At 50.8% G+C, this 21148-nt stretch overlaps 1 protein-coding gene and 1 long non-coding RNA gene across 2 annotated transcripts; one reads left to right on the top strand and one right to left on the bottom strand.

Annotated features, from left to right (window-relative positions):
- Positions 1–712: 712 nt before the first annotated feature.
- Positions 713–10490, top strand: LOC137143668 (uncharacterized). The gene is made up of 3 exons (XR_010917229.1): positions 713–876; positions 8484–8617; positions 9291–10490. It is a non-coding gene; the product is annotated as an uncharacterized lncRNA (long non-coding RNA).
- Positions 10491–18132: 7642 nt separating this feature from the next.
- On the bottom strand, positions 18133–20945 carry EGR4 (early growth response 4). The gene is made up of 2 exons (XM_067533505.1): positions 20673–20945; positions 18133–20353 (listed from the first exon to the last, which is right to left on the bottom strand). The coding sequence occupies exons 1-2, from the start codon at positions 20800–20802 to the stop codon at positions 19014–19016; spliced, it is 1470 nt and encodes a 489-aa protein (XP_067389606.1). The 5' UTR covers positions 20803–20945; the 3' UTR covers positions 18133–19013.
- Between the last annotated feature and the right edge of the window lie 203 nt (positions 20946–21148).

Here is a 21148-nt window from a genome sequence, read left to right as displayed (position 1 = left end):
TATCTTCTACCTAATAACACCTGCCCGACTGCCCCGGGCCTCTGGCTAAGAAGTGCTATAGAAATAGAAGGGACGATGACAGTTCGCACCGTGCTGTGATGTGAGCTCAGCGTTGCAATGGGAAGGTTCTGGCCGATGGACAAAGAGAGGACGGCTGCATTCTTGGCATGGAGAGGGCGGTTAACAGGGGACAGAAGAAGCTGGGAGGCAAGAGGGAAATGCAATGATCCGAGCCCCTGTGAGATATTGCAACACGTCACGTGCTGTAGGACTAGCTGATGGTTTTGCAGAGCCTTTCAGGTTTGGCATCAATAATGGATGTGCTTTCCGAGGGGTATTAATAAGAGCTCCTGCATCATGCATGAGCGACATCGCAGGGAAAGTGTGATGATGGTTTACTGCTATGAAAGAGACTGATGGTCTGTATCCTGCCAGGGTAGTGGTGGTAGGAACAGCGCAGCCTGACCCATCTCACCTGTGGCTGGGATCTTGTCACCTCACCTAATGGGCCCAGTCAGCACCTGAATGGGAAACCTGGAAGGAAAAACTGCCAGGAGTGACTGACAGAGCAGGTGGTGCTCTTCTCCCTAAACCAGTGCTTCAGCTAGGGGTGGTGCTAAGGGGTGCTGTGCAGCTGGGGGGACCCCTTTCGGGTGAGACATAAAATTCAGGTCCTCACCGGTGCCAGGGACCTTTTTGCAGGACCAAAGAGGCTACCTGGTGTCCTGGCTGAGTTCCATTCCAGCCCCTCATTCCCCTGGCTGTTTGAACTGGACGCAGGATTCTTCGCTCCGGGGTTTAACCTGTTTCTGGAGGGTGACCAGAACATCGGAGGGAAAACTGTGGCAGCATCCTGACACTTCTCAAGGCAAGTGGGTAGGTTCTCTTCTGTTCCGGGTTTTATACTCCCCTGAGTATCAGAGCGTTGTGCGTGGAGCACCCTTGGCAGCATGGCTGGGGGGATTCATTAGGCAGGTCCCCGTGTCTGGAGAGGGGATGGGGTGGGCCCGTGGTCCTTGAGATAGGAGAAGAATTGTGCAGAGCACACACAGCACTGTGGGGTCGAGGGTACGGTTCCATGGGCAACCGGGAAGCATGGGGTGATATTGCACAGCAGTGGAGGCTGCATGTCAGCATTGAGGGGTCCTGGCAGAGCTGTGGGGTGCCCAATGCTGGAACAGCTGGGGGGCTGCATGTCAGCGCTGAGGGGCATTCGACGAGCTGTGCGGGAGCTGTTGCAAGTATTTTGATGGAATGAATGGGCCCAAAGAGTCAAAGGTGTTAACGTTGCAGGCAGAGCAATACAGCGGAGTGCAGACAATCCAGGAAATTTCTGGAGAGGGTTGGGGACAACTTCCTGGTGCAAGAGCTGGAGCAACCAACTAGGGGCCATGCTTCTTTTGACCTGCTGCTCACAAACAGGGAAGATTTGGTGGGGGAAGTAGAAGTGGGTAGTAACCTGGGCAGCAGTGACCATGAGATGGTCGAGTTCAGGATCCTGACAAAAGGAAGAAAGGAGAATGGCAGGACACAGACCCTGGACTTCAGAAAAGCAGAGTTTGACTCCTTCAGGGAGCTGATGGGCAGGATCCCCTGGGAGGCTAAGATGAGGGGGAAAGGAGTTCAAGAGAACTGGCTGTATTTTAAAGAAACCTTATTGAGGGCGCAGGAACAAACCATCCCGATGTGCAGAAAGAATAGCAAATATGGCAGGTGCCCAGCTTAGCTTAACAAAGAAGTCTTCAATGAGCTTAAACACAAAAAGGAAGCTAACAAGACATGGAAGCTTGGTCAGATGACTAGGGAGGAGTATAAAAATACTGCTCAAACATGCAGGAGTGAAATCAGGAAGGCCAAAGCACAATTGGAGTTGTAGCTAGCAAGGGATGTGAAGGGGAACAAGAAGGGTTTCTACAGGTATGTTAGTAACAAGAAGAAGGTCAGGGAAAGTGTGGGCCCCTTACTGAATGCGGGAGGCAACCAAGTGACAGATGATGTGGAAAAAGCTGAAGTACTCAATGCTTTTTTCTGCCTCTGTCTTCACAGACAAGGTCAGCTTTCAGACTACTGCACTGAGCAGCACAGTATGGGGAGGAGGTGAACATCCCGCAGTGCTGAAAGAACAGGTTCAGGACTTTAGAAAGGCTGGACATGCACAAGTCCATGGGGCCAGATGCAATGCATCCGAGGGTGTTGAGGGAGTTGGCTGATGTGATTGCAGAGCCATTGACCATTTATCTTTGAAACTCATGGCGATCGAGGGAGGTCCTGCACGACTGGAAAAAGGCAAATCTAGTGCCCATCTTCAAAAAAGAGAATAAGGAGGATCTGGGGACCTACAGACCGGTCAGCCTCACCTCAGTCCCTGGAAAAATCATGGAGCAGGTCCTCAAGGAATCCATTTTGAGGCACTTGGAAGAGAGGAAGGTGATCAGGCACAGTCAGCATGGATTCACCAAGGGAAAGTCATGCCTGACCAGCCTGATCGCCTTCTACAATGAGGTGACTGGCTCTGTGCATGTGGGGAAATATGTGGACGTGATATCGCTTGACTTTAGCAAAGCTTTTGATACTGTCTCCCACAGTATACGTATCAGCAAGTTAAAGCAGTATGGGTTGGAGGAATGGACTATAAAACGGATAGAGAACTGGCTAGATCATCGGGCTCAACGGATAGTGATCAATGGCTCCATGTCTAGTTGGCACCCAGTCACAAGCATAGTGCCCCAGGGGTCAGTGATTGGGCCGCTTTTGTTCAACATCTTCATCAATGATCTGGAGGATGGGGTAGATTGCACCCTCAGCAAGTTTTGCAGATGACACTAAGCTGGGGGGAGTGGTAGATACCCTGGAGGGTAGGGATAGGATACAGAGTGACCTAGACAAATGGGAGGGTTGGGCCAGAAGAAAGCTGATGAAGTTCAACAAGGACAAGGGCAGAGTCCAACATTTAGGATGGAAGAATCCCATGCACAGCTACAGACTGGGGACCGACGAGCTAGGCAGCAGTTCTTCAGAAAAGGACCTGGGGGTTACAGTGGATAAGAAGCTGGATATGAGTCAGCAGTGTGCCCTGGTTGTCAAGAAGGCTAATAGCATATTGGGCTGCATTAGGAGGGGCATTTCCAGCAGATCGAGGGAAGTGATTATTCCCCTCTATTCGGCATTGGTGAGGCCTCATTTGGAGTATTGTGTCCAGTTTTGGGCCCCCCACTACAAAAAGGATGTGGAGAAGTTGGAGAGAGACCAGCAGAGGGCAACAAAAATGATGAGGGGGCTGGAGCACAGGACTTATGAGGAGAGGCTGAGGGAACTAGGTTTGTTTAGTCTGCAGAAGAGAAGAGTGAGGGGGAATTTAATAGCAGCCTTTAACTACCTGAAAGGGGGTTCCAGGGAGGATGGAGCTAGGCTGTTCTCAGTGGTGGCAGATGACAGGACAAGGAGCAATGGTCTCAAGTTGCAGTGGGGGAGATCTAGGTTGGATATTAGGAAAAGCTTTTTCATAAACGGGTGGTGAAGCACTGGAATGGGTTACCTGGGGAGGTGGTGGAGTCTCCATCCTTAGAGGTTTTTAAGGCCTGGCTTGAGAAAGCCCTGGCTGGGATGATTGAGTTGGGGTTGGTCCTGCTTTGCGCAGGGGGTGGGACTAGATACCTCCTGCGGTCCCTCCCAACCATAATCTTCTATGATTCCTTGACCCTGTAGTGTCCAACATTAAACAGTGTTAAACAATGTTCGGGGTCTGATATACAGAGACCTCCGTCTCTGAGCACCCTGTCAAACATGCCATTAAAATCCTTTAAAACGTTTTATTGAAGATTAAATAAAAAGGATGAATAGTTAAAGTATTTGGACTTTAAAATATTATATATCAAGTAAGGCTTTTGTTTTACGAACATCCTGTGTTCCCTTTAGCTGGAGAGAGTTTTTAGAAAGAAAAAAAAAAAACCTGGCCTGACAGTCTCTGAGATGGTACTAAAGATGGTAATAAATGTCCTTTTGGGCGAAAAGAGAAGTTAGCTGAGAGAGGCTGGAGCTGCTGTTATGGTCTGATCCTGTTTTCTAGAAGACCAAACAAAACAAGCACTCAGTAATGGGCAGAGAGAAGAACAGCCGAGATTAAAAAACACAGCTTCTGCCTCGGGTGTTGACTTTCATTTGCAAACTCACTGCTGGAAAAACCAGGCTGGCAGATGATTTTTCTAAGACCCGGCAGACTTGTAGCAGTGTCCGGCTGTTCAGGGCATTGCTTTTACCTGCCTTTCTGGTCACAGGCTTACAGCGGTGTTGTCAAATATACAGTCTTGGGCAGCTAAGCCAAATTCTTAAACAGAAGGCAAAAGGAGAGAGATGGGAAAGAGAAGAACTAAGGCGGGAAAAGAAAAGGACACTTGGGTCTGGGAGTGGGATGTGTGTGCCGAAGTCTCACCTCCCAGGTGATTGGAATTTAGCCCGTAGAGGTGGCGATGTCACCTGTGTCCCGCTCTTGGTCCTGTCTGATCAGGATCAGGGTGTCAAAGACCCAATAACGTTACGGTAAATCCTGGGGTCCCAGAAGACGGTGGGGATGACAGCAGCTGTTGGAGACAGCTTCTCCTCTTGAGTTCTTCTCTCTCCCTGACCCCAAGGCCTTTTCTTTTAAGGACTCCAAAAGGGGGTGATGGACAGGACAGCTCTGCCCTTTGCTATTTTGTCCAAATTTTCATGCAATTGTGGGGAAATTATGGGGGGGGGGTCAGAGTGTAGGAAGCCCAGTCGATAATTTATTTAATGACTGTAGCTGTTGAGATTAAAAAAGTTAACCCGCTAAAACGCAAACTGTCACAATCACATGTCAAAATATCCCAAGTAAATAGCCTTAACGCAGACTCTGAGCACCATTCTCCTTACTTCGGCTACCTGTGAATTTTGATTATCAGTGGAAATATTTTTTTAGCCTCAGTTTGTGCGTGTTCAGTGAAATCAACATCGACCAACACTTACATGTGTAGGCTTGGAAGGATTTTTATTGGTAACATTCTGGCTTTGTGTGTCTGACACCTTCTAATGGCTTCTACCGCATCTATTGCCATTGGTTAAGAGAGATTTCTTTTAACACCACTATTATTGGGGGTTTTTTGGAGTTGAAAGACCAGGGTTCTAGGCCTGGCTTCACTGATGCATGACCCTGGGATCCAAAAGCTCCTATCCAGGCTCTGTTGCTATTCACCTGTGTGGCTGGGGATAAATCAATTTATGCTGTGCCTCAGTTTCCCCCCTGATATACTTGCACCCATCACAGGGTGTCATTAGTATTAATTAGTTGTTGTTTGCAAAGCCAAAGCCCTGCCTGAGGGTTAAGGATTATTAACCATGCAGTATGACTTGACTTGCTAAATTCCTGGCAGCTTTTAGCTTCTATATGCTCCTCTTTCTCCCTGTGGTCTGAAATCCAAAGGTCAGTTCACAATATAAAAGTTGCTTCCTACCATTAAATGTCCTATGGATATAAAAATTGTATGTGGCTATAGCCTTCTCCCCTCACACTTTGAATGTCACTTGTCATCTTAGATTATTATAGGTGGGGCTGATAGAACTGCCTGTTTGTTAAGGTTGCCTGACGCTGGCCGTTATAAGACCCTGTTTTCAGTTGCTTATAACTTTGCCAAACTTTAACTGTTTGGGCTGAAATCGGCTGTGCTGGGTCTCTGCCTCAGGCTGAACTTTGCTGGAAAACTGCAATCAAAATGGTTCATCCATTTCTGAGAACGCGGCTATGGAAGATTTGGTTTGCCTATGTTCAACTCTGGCGAACTTGTCTTTGAACAGATCTAGCAAGCTCATTCAATGAGTGCTATTTATCCTGTGTGCTGAATGATGCAGAGGTCCTTGGGGGTGGTGTCTGTGATCATGTAATTAAAGACTGCATCATAATGCAACCTTCACTGGGCTCCCTTGTGTGTGTTTATGCAACCTTAATTCTGGCTTTTCCTAATTTTTATGTGTTTGACCTGGCAACTGTAAGTGTGTGTGTGTGTGTGTGTGTGTGTGTGTGTGTGTGTGTAAATTGGTCTGGGTAGGGATAGTGACTCGCACAGCACAATGGGGTCCTGATCTCAGGCCTCTTGGCATTACAGAAGTATCCGTATTAATTAAGAGATGCAATGTGATTGATTGTTTTAAGTGCTAACTTCTCTTTAATGCTTAAATGCTAGTCTATTAAGCATGAAATAAAGATGTATCCTCTGTACTTGGATGTTCTATATAGCAGGTATAAACCATTGGCATCTGGTCAAGCTCGTTAGCCACATTGGCACGGGTATAGCTCTTGGGAACATGATTAATTCACCGAGTGATACAAGGCCAGAAAGCACAGCAGCTGAGTAAAAGGCTGTAGATGCAATAGAGGTCTCCTGCCACTTAGTGTACACAGATACTCATAGCGGGATGTGAGATCCCAGCTGTGGGTACCAGCCCTGCAGTAACTGACTTATCACTAAAGGACCAGGGCTCAGAGGGACAGGCACTGGACATGTTTGAGGAGAGTGAATGGGTGAAACTGGGAAACTATATTCCGCTTCTTTAAATTCCCAGCAGTTTCAGCCGGACACAACATTCTTCTCTCTTTCTTGTCCAATATCATTGTTTCTACACATTCTCACCGATTTGGGTGCAAGAGACTTTTCTTCGGCTCTTGTTTCCTGGAACACCCTCCCAATCTCTCTCTTGATGATCTTCCATCTCACTGGAAAAAAGTAACTCTTTTCTCTGACAGCTCTTCATTTATTTATACGTGAAAGCATGACTGAAGTTGGGAAAAGAGTTTGCCATGAAAGAGATTAGTCAATGTTGCATGGGAGAGAGAGAAGCAGATTTTGGAGGCACGGTAGTGACTCCATAGTTACGCTGGCACTGGGAGTTCTATTGTCAGCCACTTTGACTTCCCGTTTGAGGCCTTGATCCTCAAACCACACATTGGTGGAAGGGCCACTTGCATGAAAGAGATCATGAAATGATAGGTTTCATGGTCCTAAGGAAAGGAAGAAATGAGAGCTGCAGAATGAAGCCCATTAAACTCTGATCTGGTTGGTAAGGTTCCATGGGATGAAAATCTAAGGAGGAAAAATGTGTTCAGGAGAGCTGGCACTTCCTTAGAGACCACTTTAAAGGCAAAACAGCAAACTATCCTGATGTGAAGAAAAGAGAGGAAGAATAGTCAGTGGCCAATATGGCTGCATCAGCAGCTCTTTAATGGTGTGAAAATCAAAAAGGAATCCTACAAGAGGTGGAAATAGGGACAAATTGCTAAGAATGAGTGCAAAAGCTTAGCACACACAGGTAGGGACAAAAATCAGAAAGGCTAAGGCACACTGAGTTATGCCCAGCAAGAGACACAAAAGGTAGTAAGAAAAGGTTCTTTAAATACATTAAGAGCAAGAGAAAGACAAAGGAAAATATAATCCCTCTTCTCAGCAGGGAAGAGCTAATAACGGGTGACCTGCAGAAGGCTGAGGTGTTTGATTTTGCATCAGTCTTCACTAAAAAGGTTAATTGTGACCAGATGCAAAACACAATTAATAGTAACAAGGGGGAGGGAATACAAGCCAGAATAGGGAAAACACAGGCAAAAGAATATTTTAATAAAGTTAGGTGTATTAAATTCATCAGGGCCTGAGGAAAGTCCTCTGAGGTACTTAAGGAACTAGCTGAAGCAATCTTGGAACCATTAGCAATTATCTTTAAGAACTCATGGAGAATCATAGAGTTGGAAGGGACCTCAGGAGGTCATCTAGTCCAACCCCCTGCTCAAAGCAGGACAAACCTCAGTTAAATAATCCCAGCGAGGGTTTTGTCAAACCGCAGCTCAAAAACCTCTAGAGATGGAGATTCCACCACCTCCCTAGGTAACCCATTCCAGTGCTTCACCACCCTCCTAGTGAAAAACTTTTTCCTAATGTCCAACCTAGACCTCCCGCCCTGCAACTTGAGACCGTTGCTCCTTGTTCTGTCATCTGCCACCATTGAGAACTGCCTAGCCCCATCCTCCCTGGAACCCCCTTTCAGGTAGTTAAAGGCCGCTATCAAATCCCCCCTCACTCTTCTCTTCTGCAGACTAAACAAGCCTAGTTCATTCAGCCTCTCCTCGTAAGTCTTGTGCTCCAGCCCCCTAATCATTTTTGTTGCCCTCCGCTGTACTCTCTCCAACTTGTCCACATCCTTCCTGTAGTGGGGGGACCAAAACTGGACACAATACTCCAAATGGGTGAGATCCCAGATGACTGGAGAAGGGGAAACATAATACCGGCCTTTAAAAAGGGGAACAAAGAGGACCTGGGGAATTACAGACCAGTCAGTCTAAACTTTGAGACCTGGAAAGACACTGGAACAAATTATTAAACAATTGATTGGTAAGTACTTAGAGCATAATAGGGTTAAAAGTAATAGCCATTGTGGATTTGTCAAAACAAATCATGCCAAACCAACCTAATTTCTTTCTCTGACAGCGTTACTGACCTAGTGGATAAGGAAGAAGCGGTAGAAGCGATGCATCTTGATTTAGTCAGGCTTCTGACACCGTCTCACACGGCATTCTCATAATCAGAGAAGGGCAATGTGCTCCAGATGAAATTACTGTAAGGTGGGTGCAGAGCTGGTTGAAATACTGTTCTCGGAGAGTAATTATCAATGGCTTGCTGTCAGACTAGGCGGATGTATCTAGTGAGGTCCTGCAGGGGTCTGTCCTGGGCCTGGCACGCGTCAATATTTTCTTTAATGACTTGGCTAATGGAGTGGAAAGTAGTCTTGTAAAATTTGCCAGTGACACCACGCTGGGAAAGGTTGCACGTGTAACCTGTGGGTGGGCTAGAGTTCGCTTCATTGCCCTTCTCCAGTGCCTAAAAAAGCCTCTAACTCCCATGGAAAAGCAGTCTTTAAGGATTTTCAGGAAGGATTGCACCGGGGCAGCTTCCCCACATTCAAGTCCCCAAAAAACCAAAAAGGAATGAACTTTATTAAGTACCAACTTTATAAATCTTACGATAAAGAAACATCATAAATAATAACAGTGTCGCTTTTACAACATAACCTGACTTTTATCATTCACGTACGTTCTCTTTGCAGCTTTACATAAACATAAATCAGGAAAACAAATTAAATTGAAACAGGTCAGTCCGCACAGAAACACAGTGAGAAGAAACTCAGAGTTCCCCAAGCTTAGCCTGAATTCACCTGTGTCTGAATTAGAGTCTTTGATCACCAAGTCTGTACAGTCGGTAATTTAAAAGCAACATTTTCCCTCCACTTGCTTTTAGGAATCTTCAGCTGGAAGCCAGGAAGACTCTTCCTCCTCCTCCGCTGCACTCACTGTTAGCCGGTCAATTAACCGATTAACCAACCGGTTTAAAAGAACCCCGAAGCCCTGTTACAAGAAAATACAAAACCGAGAATAGCAAAATATCAACGACTCCTTTCCCCATTAGTACATTTAAAGAAAGGCTGGTGAATTCTACTAGTTGGGACAATGTAACAAAAACAGTTTGGCTTTTAAAAAAAAAAAAAAAAAAGAGAGAGAGAGAAACCCAACAGCATTCAAAGTATACAATTCACCAGGTTAAAAAAAAAAAAAATTCCCCTTTTTTCTATAATTAACACTGCCAGGGCTTCCCTGCTGGAGAGTTAACAAGATGACTAACTTGCTGCACAATACTTCAGAGTTAGGGAAAACAGGCTGCTCCTGTGGGGTGTTAATATGGTCTAGTGGTGAAGGCTGTAAACTGGTATTCAAGAGATGGAAGTTCTAGGCCTATCTATGCTAGTGACCTTGAACAGTTGCTCTGCCTGCTTGCCCTCATGGAGACTGACCCCAGCAACAGGGAACCTATTAGAGCACACCCAATTCCAAAAAGGTTTGGAGGTAGAGTGCTAAATCAACCTAGCAACAATGACCCAGACACAACTCCCTCCTACTCAGCTTGGGGAGCCAATTAAACTGCAGCGGTTGGAGGATTTAAAGTGCTTGTGCCCACAGAGAGCGCTTGCTTGCTCACCCCAAGGACTCTCATTGGCCGCTGGAATTCCTGGGCCAGGGGGGGTCGTCTATTCAATTTCTGGCTCTTTCTAGGATCGCAGGACCTGCCAGATATTGGATCAGACCCAGGGTCCATCTCGTTCAGAATCCGGACAGTGGCTGGAACCTGATGCATCAGAGGGAGGCCCAACAAACTCTGTTGCAGACAACTATGCACTATCCTGTCCTTAGAGGAGCGATGGGAAGCCATTGGAGACAGCGTGACGTGGTGGTTAGAGCAAGGAAAACGAGTCACCAGATGTGGGGGTCTCTCTCTTGCGCTGCTGATATGACTTTGGGCAAGTCCCTTCACTTCGCCGCCTTCGTTTGCCCAAATAGATTGGATGATCGCTATCCCTTTTTGGGATCCTTGCCTGGAAGGTGTGCGGAGCCTGCTTTAAGTTGATCATTTAAGCCAGGACCACGTTGGCAGAATTTCTCTGCTTTCTTGAGTTATTTTTGTGCCGGGGGTTTTGTGTGAGTGCATGTGGCACATGATGAGCCGCGTTCTGTTGTTATGGGAACGAAGGCTCTAAAAATGTAAAGGGAAAACAAGCAGAACACATGGGGGGGGGAGGGGGGCGGAGAAGGGGATGGGGAAAGCATGTAGTTAACTGCTTTAATAATACAAGTGTCATAATACTTAGCACGTTAGCTGGGCATCACAAAGCTAGGCCAGGTCGGTGTCGTTTTAGAATGGGAAAATCTAACGCTTGGGCTGACTCACCCAGGAAGCCTAGGGCAGGGCCAGGCACCGAATCCAGCGTGTCTGACTCCCAGCCCTTTGGACAGGCCCCGCTTCAGGCTTCAGCCAGTTGCAGGTGGCATCAGGAAGGAATCCGCCCCCGCTCCCCATGATGTACAAATGGCCATGTGGATTGCGGAGGGTTTTTTGCCCTCCTCTAAAGCGTCAGAGGTTGGTCCCAGCATGGACTCCCCCTAGGAAAATCTCCCCCTTTTGTCTCGGGCCGCAGTGTAAACAGATTGCAGAGGATGGTGTCTTCCCCAGTCTGCCTTGCATTGCCCTCCTCTCTGCCTTTGCAGAGCTGCCACAGTTAATATTTTAGAGCAGTGGTTTTCAACCCCTTTTCATTTGCGGACCCCTAAAAAATTTCAGATGGAGGTGCAGACCCCTTTGGAAATCTGGGACATAATCTGCAGACCTCCACGTAGCCATGGACCAACGATTGAAAACCACTGTTGCTAGGGGACCAAGAAGAGTCAATCTGCGAACAGACAGCTCTGCTCAGCCTTCACGCTAGCAAAGCTGGTGAGATGCTCTAATGTAACCATATTGTCACTCATCCGGCTTGTCCATGGCGCTCCGGTACTACCGGCTCCCTTGCCTTATGGGTCAGCAGGGCCAGAGCTGATGGGGTTGTGAGTGTCCCTGGGAAATTCAGTGCAGATACCCCAGGTTAAGGGTTATCAACCTCTGCTTCTCTGAGCTGTTTCTTAAGCCCTTCATTTGACTGTCAGCCTGGTCCCTCCTCTGTACTGCTCACAGCCTCTGAGCCCACCTGCTTGCTTGGATAATTTCACTTGCCAAGTCATCTGACGCACATTACCCTGCCCAGAGCGTTAACACCGCACGAGCGCTAGGGGATGGGGATCCCCACCCGGGAGGGCTGGCGTTTGGGGGATCCTGCTGTCACGTCTCTATGAATGGCAGCCCACTGGGCCTTGGCTGAGTTCAGGGGGTGGAACCTGTCCACCGTAGCTGGCCCTGTCTTTACTTCCTTTCCTTGCTCCGGCATTGTGGCCTGGCTGCGCTAGGCTCATTTAATTTGCTGGTATTTCTGAAGGGTGTTTGCTGTATTTTTCATTGCATTTTATGACCAGCACTACACCATCCTCTAAGGGGCCCAGCTTTGATCGGGCCGGGCACTGCACAGATTGAGAGAGAGAGACAGCCCTGAAGAGATAACAGTCTAAATGGACAAGACTGACAAGCAATGGTGTATTGTCATCCCCACTGTAAAGGTAGGGAAACTGAGGCACAGAGCAGTTTAGTGGCTCGCACAAGGTCTCCAAAGAACTGTACAGCACAGTTGGGACTAGAACCCAGAAGTCCTAGCCCCCAGGCCATCCCTCCTCAACTTTAGCCTCATCACTCAGCTCCCTGAGAGCCTTCTCCAGCTGTGTGTAATAAGTCATTTATTTACCAGCTAGCCAGAGTGACCTGACTAGTGTTACGTCCACAGCCCCCACTCATCGGGGGCCAGGATCAAACCTGGGACCTCTGGAGCTTAATGCAGGAGCTTCAAGATGCATCTCGCTTAACCAAGGCCATAGCAGGCATCTCAGTCTCTACCTGGTCTAGATGCCACTGGCAGGGGACAGAGCGCTGCACCAAGCAGGCCTGGGTTACACTAGGGCTTGGCTAGCTAAGGGCTCGTTAGGGCTATGGATTCTGTCACTGGGGCAGAGGTAGCCCTCAGGCAGGGGATGGGGCGGGGGCTGAGTGTGGCTACCAATTGACAGCTCGTTAGTGGCCCACGTGTGGAATGATCTCTGCACAGCCCACCTTAAAGCGGGTGCTCGTTGGCACCCATCTCCGCAGAGAGGCCGACGTTGCTGTGGAGAGAGAACTGCTGTCAGGGCAGGATGGTTCGCGTAGAAGTGTGCATTCCTTCGTAGACAGCGACCCCCTTACTCTAACCACTAGACCCCACAGTTAGAGCTGGAGCCCGGGACTCCCAAATCCCCGTCCCTAGCCACAGAACCCCCCAGTGACGGCTAGATCCCAGGAACCCTGACTCCCACTAGACCTCACAGCCAGGACTAGAACCTAGGGTCTAGTGGAACCAGACAGCAGGGCTCAGCGGGAACGTGCTGACCGCGCAAGCAGTTCAAACCCCACTCGCGCTAGGGAAGGATTCCACCGTGTGGCTGGTGTCTGAAGCCTCTTTGGCATCTCAGGGAAAGTGTCTCAGAAGAGGCTTCTAAGGCAGGCCTGTGGCCCTGATACTGCCAGATCTTTTATGACGTCTCAGATGCCTTCAAAGGAAGACGGAGTGTGCACGGAAAGTCAGCCGCATCCTTTCCTATTCTCCATGTGCGTGAATGAATCCAGTTGGACTGATGCTTGATATTGGAAATTAGTGAGGAGGAAGCTCATTTTTATTCACACTGCATCAGCTGAGAAGAAAATTGGAAGGGAAATTACAGAGAAGGAAATAATAGGAGCTGCAGTCACCTTTTCCCTCCCTGTGCATTACCTCTTTGAAGGAACAAGTGGCTCAGACTTTCAATCAGAAATGTAGCTACTTCCTCCAAAGCCTGGGTATCTCTGTACTCACAGTACCTGGGCTGGGAGTTTGTTGTATCCCATAAACTAAGCCAGGCTGGCCTTATAACCCACCATCAATGTGGTGCTGGCGATTCTGTGAGCAGCCCTGTGTGACATGGGGGTGAGCATGTACCTCCAGCTTAATGCTAAGGGGTGCTGCCTTTCGGATGAGTCATAAAACAGAAGTCATTATTATCTGCATTATGGTAGCGCCTAGAGTCCCTAACCAGGCTGGAGGCCCTGTTGTGCTGGGTGCTGTACAAACATCGAGCACTACGTAATCCTTGCCCCAAGGAGCAATCTAAGCCAACAAGACCAGGATTTGACTCGGGGTAACTAACACACATGAGATATACCGAGCGACGTGAAAACACAGGGACAACAAGGCACTTCAGTTTCAACACCAGGTAAACTCCCCAAGGCCGACCCGGATGGGGTCCGGGCTGGCTTTGTCTAGCTACTTGATAAAACTCAAGTGCCTTTTTTCAACCGTGTTCTTCCCTCTGGATTGCTCATGCCCCTTCGTTATCCTGAGGTAGAAACACACAGCTTGTTTAGCAGTAAAGGCAAGACCACAGGGCGAGAGAGAGGAAGGGTGACCAGCCTTGTTTCTCTGAGGCACAAAGCGAGCAAGTGATTTGCCCAAGGACATTCAGTTTGTGGCAGAGCAGGGAATTGAACCCACGTCTGCAGTGACTTACCCCAGTGGTTTTCCACCCAGCTGGCCAGTCAAGAGACTATGGCCCTTTTCGCCAGAGTCACAGCATTGGCCTGGGTGTTCTGTCCAACAACTTTCTGCCTAAGTCACTTCCCTATTGACATTCGATCACATTTTCCTTCACTTCCCCCTCTGATAAAAATGTGGTGTGTAGGGCTCTGGGTATCCAGAGAGCTCCCCCATGATTGAATTGGGCCCAGTGCCTCTCTGGGATCCTACCAGGTGAAGGGGGCTGTACGAATGCAATGTGCTGTTAACGATAACCCCGGGCTTTGCACCCACAGGCAGGAGACTCTGAGAAATCTGACGTCAGATAACCCTGGGCAGGGTACGTCTACACTACAAAATTACGTTGACCAAACTGATGTTGGTGTGCAACCAGTGCACTCCCTGAATGGGTTTTACACATCCACACCACGCTCCTTGTGGCGCCAGTGCGTGTCCTCACCGGGAGCGCTTGCACCCATATAACTGCCAGCGCGGGGCTTCTGAAAGGGCGCGGCGGCCAGCATAAGCGAAGTGCTACGCTAGCAGTGCTTCAACCTGCCTATGTTGACCTAAGCGCTATGCTTGTGCTGGGGGCGGAGTTATGCAGCAGGCTAGTTACAGCACCGGGAGTGCCAGTTTAGTGCAGACGCTTACAGAGTCCGCCTGAAAGAAAAGGAGACGGGCAGTGGGGAAAGAAGCCATGGTGGAGGGAAGCCTGGGGCACACAGAACTGGCATGGGGAGGAGAATGGGAGACTCTGATATGGGGGAATGGGAGATGGGGGACACCAGAGCCCCTGGCATTGGGAGGAGAATGGGGCATTCTGTTATAGGGGAATGCGGGATACACAGCGCTGAGGGGGAGAAGAGTAGGGCATCCCTGATCAAGAGGGGGCTGGCTGGGTGGCACGCAGAGAGCCTGTGGTGAGGGAGGAATGGAGAAAGGCTGGGCTTCCCTGGTGTGTGCCATGCTCCAGGCTTACAAAAACCAGGAGGGGACCTGGCTTTCTGCCAGGGTGTTTTCACATCACTGTCGCAATCAATTTTCCTGCCCCCCCTTGTCTCCACGGAGCTTTCCTCTCCTGGCCCAACCTCTTTGCAGCCAACCATCGATGGGCTCCTGGCAGGCTCTGCTGTTTCGGTGGAGTCTGCTAGCTGGGGCAGACTGCGCCCCGTCTGCTCCGAGGGGGAGTTCGCGCTCTCACAACTCTTCCGGCCTCAGCTTCCACAGCTACGTTGGCTCAGCTGCTGGGTCTGCCCCGAGAAACCTTCTCAAACAGACCCTGAACCTGAGAAGCCATTTACATTTAAAAAGTTGGGTAACACGCAGCAGTCGGCTTCCGTGAGCCGTGACGTGCGTGACCCTCTAATGTTTTAAATGAAGAGTGAGATTCTGAAGCCCCAGCCTCCAGCCACCAGGGCAGTTTGCTGAGCTGTCCCCACACCACTCCCACTCAGCGGCAGCCAACTCTGGGTTAGAACAAGGCGTGAAGAAAAATACGATGTCTCGTTGGCACTGCAGGGGCAATGTAATAATAATCCCTAGCTCTTATCTAGCACTCTTCCATCGGTGTATCTCAGACTGGGTTACAACGGAGGCCGGTATCATTCTCCCCATTTTACAGAAGGTGAAACTGAGGCACAGGTCAGAGCCAGGAATGGAAGCAAGGTCTCCTGAGATCCAGTCCTCAATAGGTCACAGACCGCCGCCTCAAACTCCCCCAAATGGCACTAGCTACAATGTTCTGTGTAACACCTCTGCTCTTGGGAAAGGTGCCGGCGATCTGTAATGGTCACACGTCACCTCTACAGTAGTGTGCTCATTTTCCCGGTAGATCAAAGCTTGCCCACAAGACAGGTCTGTTCCCTGGGCCTTAATAGCGGAAACTTGGGGAATTGCTACTGGAAAGAGAAGCCCTATATCCAGCCAAGGATGAAAGGAAGCAAAATGTTAAATCCAACAGGCTTCTTGTAAGGAAGGCTCCAAGGATGAGTCAGAATAGCCCTCCGCGGCAGACAGAAAACAAATGTAATGGCACCAGGAAATTCTTAATACTAGAAAATCCCTGGGGCAGAGATCCGTCACTAGTTCCCTTTGTTGGTCCGGGTTCAAGGCGAGCACCTTGAATCAGTCCCTTAGGGACATTCCATCTCTGCCAGGTGCCTTGGGGGAGGCTGTAGTTGGTTTTCATAAGCCGAGTGCACCACCTGGGGGAAAGCCCCGAGTCTGAGTAACTGGGCTGGGTGCTGGACCTAGGCATGGGGGGAATGCCAGGCTGCAGGGTGGTTCCACAGAGGCTCCGCCAGGTTAATAGGCTCTGCCAGGGAGAGGATGGCAGGCTCCATATCACAGCAGGTTCTCGGCTGTCCCCCTCCCTCTGTGCTCACCCCCTCCTGCCCCCCCCATGCGCTGCTGTGCAGGGAGCTCATGTGGAACGGGGTTCAATGCTCTCTCACCATCCAGCACCTGCCTCCCCTTGTGCCATACAATCGCACCAGTCCCACTGCAAAAGGGGAGGGGGGTGGATTTGACCCCTGGTGCACTGAGCCGCTCCGCCAGCTGCGGGGCCAGTGGCGGTGGTGGTTGTGTGATGTCGATACCTGGCACTGGGCTGAGACGTGGTTTACAGAGGAAGGAAGGCCTGGTGAGGTGAAGCTATTAGCCTGGGTTTGGGAGACCTGCGTGTGACCTCAGTTCCCCAGCTGTACAACGGGGATAATAGCCCTGCCCTACTGTGAGGATAAATGCAGTAAAGATCATGAGGTGCCCAGAGACAACGGTAACAGAGGCTATATAAATACCGAAACAGCCACCAGCTGCTCCTTGCAGGGGCTGACCTGGAGCGGCCAGCCGGGAAGGGAAAGGCCCCGTATCACCATGCCAGGTGGACTGCCTTCCTGGCTTTGGAAGAATGGAAGCCTTTGGTGCAAATGTAGATTGCCGGTTTTTCCCCACGTGAAGATCTAGTGACGAAGAAGCCCACTTCGCACCGAGGGCCAGGCGCTCGCTGGGGGCTCTGCAGCAGGCCTGGGCAGGGTGAGTGTTCAAATGTCCATCCTCCCTCCCTCTGGGTGATTTAAATCAAGATCTGATCAGCCTGGATCTGACAGAAACAGGCAGCGATGGCACATAGCAAACGAGCGGACAGGTGTTTATTCAACGTAGTTCCCACCTGCGCCCGCTCCTGCTGTTTCTCCCCACCCCCTCCCATTTTATTTGCACTCATTCCTCCTGGGCAGCAAGGGGAACTCAGCTGTGCTGGGCCTAGCTAATGCTGGGGCCACTCTTTTGATCAGCAACTGGAGAGGCTGCAAGTGGAACAGGCTGTGTTATCCTGGGGGGGGGGGGGAGGGGGGGGAAGGGGTCTTCTAAATGGAAACCCCCACAGTGGCCTGGCTGCAGCAGCAGGTCTGTCAGCGAGGGGACTTGGCAAGGAGCTGGGGGTCTACGCCAAAGCCCACTGAACTCTACAGAAAGACTCACAGGGCCTTCCTTGGTCTTCAGCTCTGACTGGGGCAGGGGCTGAGGCAGGCCAGTTGTGGCCATCGGAAGCAAACCTTTAATGATGCAATGCGGCCCACTGCTTGCCAGTGCTGAGCGATCCTGGTACGTGCATGCCCTTTGCATTCAGTACTGGCTGACACAGCTGTCGGCCTGCTCATTTCACATTCCCTTCCAGGCCATTCCAATGGGAACCCCACCAGTCTCCTTGTAAAACCACCATCTGGTTTAGCGGTTGCTTTAGGTACAGGAGCTGTAGTGTGGTGAACTCTAGGTTCAGGAAACATGGTTCTATTCTGGACTCTGCCACTGGGTGACCGTGGGTAAGTTTTTAATTTCCCTGGGACAGATTCTGCTAGAACCTTTGGCATGGCTGATTAGTACTTTACTCCTCACTGCTTTCAAGGGGTCAACCTGAGGTGTAAGCTGTACGTACATCGCACCTATCAGAACCTGTGCCCCTGGGATTCAGTTCCCATCTCTGTGAATACTGAGCCATCTTTATAAGGTCATGGGAGATCTAGAGATCCGACATATTAGTGACATGCAACACTATAGGGTTGCAAAAGAAGAACAAATGCAGAACGATTTTGTAGAGTAGAACAAACTTTTTTTAATTGGAAAAATAAATACAGCTTTATAATATTCTTGATAGGTTCTGTTTTTTACAAAGAGAAAAATATTTACTTGGGGGGGGGACAACCCCCCACCCCCAAAAGCCAGTTATATACAAAACATTATAAACCAAAGTTGGTCAAATCATGACAACACTTGTCTTCCATTATTAACATGCCAGTTCATCAAGTTGATCACATCCAGTTTTTTTAAAACAGTCACCGTCAGTCACTTCTGGCGCAGGTTTGAGATGAGAACACGGAGTACGATGGATTGTTCAGGGGGTTCATTTAAAGTTCTTGGCAAGGTAAATTGGATTCAGTTTATTAAAAAAAAAATGCAGCCTTAGCAGATACATCTTGTTCTTCCTATAAAAAGGGGGCGCGATTCCTTTGTACACATTTCTCTCTCTCTTTAAACTGAAGTTAAAAAGGCAGTTTGCAAATGTTCTTTGACCCGCCCAGTTTCTCAGCTGGCTGGAGCTGTCCACGACCGGTGGTGCTGAAACAACCTGACTGTAGCAACCTACAACTCTTCTGTTCCTCCTTCACTTTGAGAGCTGCTGGCTTTCTCTCTCAGGGCAGCAAACAGGCACATAGGACTGGGCATTGCCGCTGGAGCCCAGCAGAACAGGTGTGATCCCTTTCACTTATGTACATCTAAAGCGTCTTCTCCTCTCCTGGGCAGGATGAGTCGAGAGGGGAACAAGCCCTGCCCGCCAACAATTGTCGTGAGCTTTTCTGCTGCCACCCAGGAGCCGGTTGGCTGTGGGCTCTCCAATCTCAGCCCTTCCACACGGTGGGACTGGTCTCACCCCAGAAAAATGACACCAAATCAGGGCTCCGAACTGGGCTTTAAAGCGTCCCAAACGACAGGCCCACCGTGTAGAAACCCAGCCCTTTGAGCTTCTCCTCCGTCCTGGCTTTCTGCTTCAGGTGGACTTTGCTGTGTCGCTTCTTCTCGTCGCTCCGGGCGAACCTGCGGCCGCAGATGTCGCAGGAGAAGGGCTTCTCTCCGGTGTGCGTCCGGATGTGCGTGGTGAGGTGGTCGCTGCGGCTGAAGTTCCGCAGGCAGATGCGGCACTGGAAAGGCTTGTGCCCCGTGTGGATGCGGAGGTGCCTGTTGAGCTCGTCGGACCTGGCGAAGCTCCGGATGCAGTTCTCCACCGGACAGCTGAAGGATTTCTCGTGCGGCTTGGGGCCGAAGCATTTGGAGGGGCCTTTGTTCCGACGGGCTCTCTTCTTTGGCTCGGCCAGGACGTTGGGGTTGGTGGAGATTAAAGTGTTGGCGGAGGACTGGGCCAGAAAGTCCGTGGCGGGGCCCGATGGGGAGTGGTGAGGGTGGAGAAGCTGGCTCGGATTCATCAAGTTTGGAACCACTTCACTTTGAACCAAGGCGGATTCGAATTCCTGGATGAGCTGAGCGGGCAGGCTGTGGATCTTCGCCTCCCTGAAGTTGCTGGGGATTTGCCCCTGGCTGCTCAGATCCTGGAAACTTTCAGGCTCGCAGTTGAAACCTAAGTTGTTGCTGAAGGAGCCCGAGGCCTCAGCCAGGCTGTGGAGTTCCGCCTGGCAGCTGACGGCCAGCACGTTTTCGAGTTTGGCTCCCAGCGGGTGGAACAGGGACTGGCTACTCTCCGTGGGCTGGAAGGACTCGGGGGACTGGTAGCCGGCCGGCAAGTAGTTCTGATGCTGAGCCAGCGGCTCCCATGGGGGGCAGGCAGCCTTAAACTTGTCCAGAGACGGGGAGACGGAGGGGATCTTGAGGTCCTGCTTGTTTTCCAACAGTTTTGCATCAAAGACACACTGCGAGGAGCTTCCTAAGCTCGGGGAGGTCTGGGCTGGGTGCACATTCTCCATGGCGGGGAAGGCGGCGTAGCCCTGCTCAGGGAACGGGGGCTGGACAGAGAGATTCAGGTCCGGCTGGCAGTTGGAGTACAGGTCCAGGTGGCTCTGGATGGCCTCTGGGACAGAGTAAAAAGTGTCCAGCTGTCTCTGGTGGCCTTCGGAGACCGAGAAAGGCGAGATGCCCAGGATCCCCGACATCAAGTTGAAGAGGGATTCCTGGTCGTGGGGATGCTCCGGCACGGCCTTGATGAAAAAGCTGCCGGTGTAGCTGAGGGAGGGGGACGGCTGGCTGCCCGGGAAGTAGTAATCTGCCGTGTCGTTGCTTAGCGTGGAGCCCAGGAATTCACCTGGGAATTGAAAGGAAGGCGGGTTATAGCCCTGGGTCTGAGGGTCGGATGGGGGGCGGGGGACGAGCAGCAGCGGCACAAATAGCGATGCAAGGGCGGCCCAGGCATGCAGAGACTCCCAGCCCAGCTGCAGATCCAGCCAGGACCGAGCGGACAACCCCCCGCTGTTACATAACAAACCGAGCCGGGTCTCCCACGGCCACACGCTGCTTTGCTGGGAAAGCCGGGCAGCCCCGCGCCCACCCTCCGCCCACAGCCCCGCGTCTCTTCCAGCTGCAGGGGGTCAGGGCAGGCTCGCCCCAAAGTCCCCCCCACGTACCTCCCAGCAGGTCGGCGGCCGCCCCCCTCTGCTGCCCCGCCAGGAGCTGCTGCTCCGAGCTCGGGGGCTCGCCCGCTTTCAGCTCGCCGCTCGCCGGGTCCGGGCAGGAGAAATCCATCACGTTCAGCATCGCCGGCCAGCCCGGGCTCGGGGAAGGCAGGGCAGGGGGCTCGCCGGGGCGGGGCGCGGAAAATCCCCCCCTCCCTCCAGCCCCTCCCTCTCGGCCTGACTCCGGATCCCGCTCCGGATCGCCGGTGGCTGGCTGCGCCGGGCCCCGTTCGCACCAGGGCTGTGCGGGAAGAGCCGGCCCCGGCGCCTTTTATACCCGCAGGAGGGCTGCTCCGGTCTTCCGCCGCGCGCGCTGCTTCCTTTTCTGGAGTCCCCCGCGAGGCGGCCGTGACGTAAATGCCCATATAGGGACTCAGGATGTGGACTAGGGAGGCCCAATAAGGAAATCTCTCCTGGTGACGTTTTGC

The sequence above is a fragment of the Emydura macquarii genome, unplaced genomic scaffold (assembly GCF_026122565.2).
Source record: "Emydura macquarii macquarii isolate MOO-44397 ecotype Brisbane River unplaced genomic scaffold, CSIRO-AGI_Emac_v2 contig_3345, whole genome shotgun sequence".
In the NCBI taxonomy this organism is placed as follows: Eukaryota; Metazoa; Chordata; order Testudines; family Chelidae; genus Emydura; species Emydura macquarii.
The sequence above is the reverse complement of the archived record's forward strand: the minus strand, read 5'-3'. Positions and strand labels throughout refer to the sequence as shown.

Bases quoted from the DNA above. Each gene is read 5' to 3' on its own strand.
- EGR4 (XM_067533505.1), bottom strand. From the start codon at position 20,802: ATGCTGAACGTGATGGATTTCTCCTGCCCGGACCCGGCGAGCGGCGAG. The intron at 20,354-20,672 runs GTACGTGGGGGG...TTCAATTCCCAG, and splicing joins GGCCGCCGACCTGCTGGGAG to GTGAATTCCTGGGCTCCACG.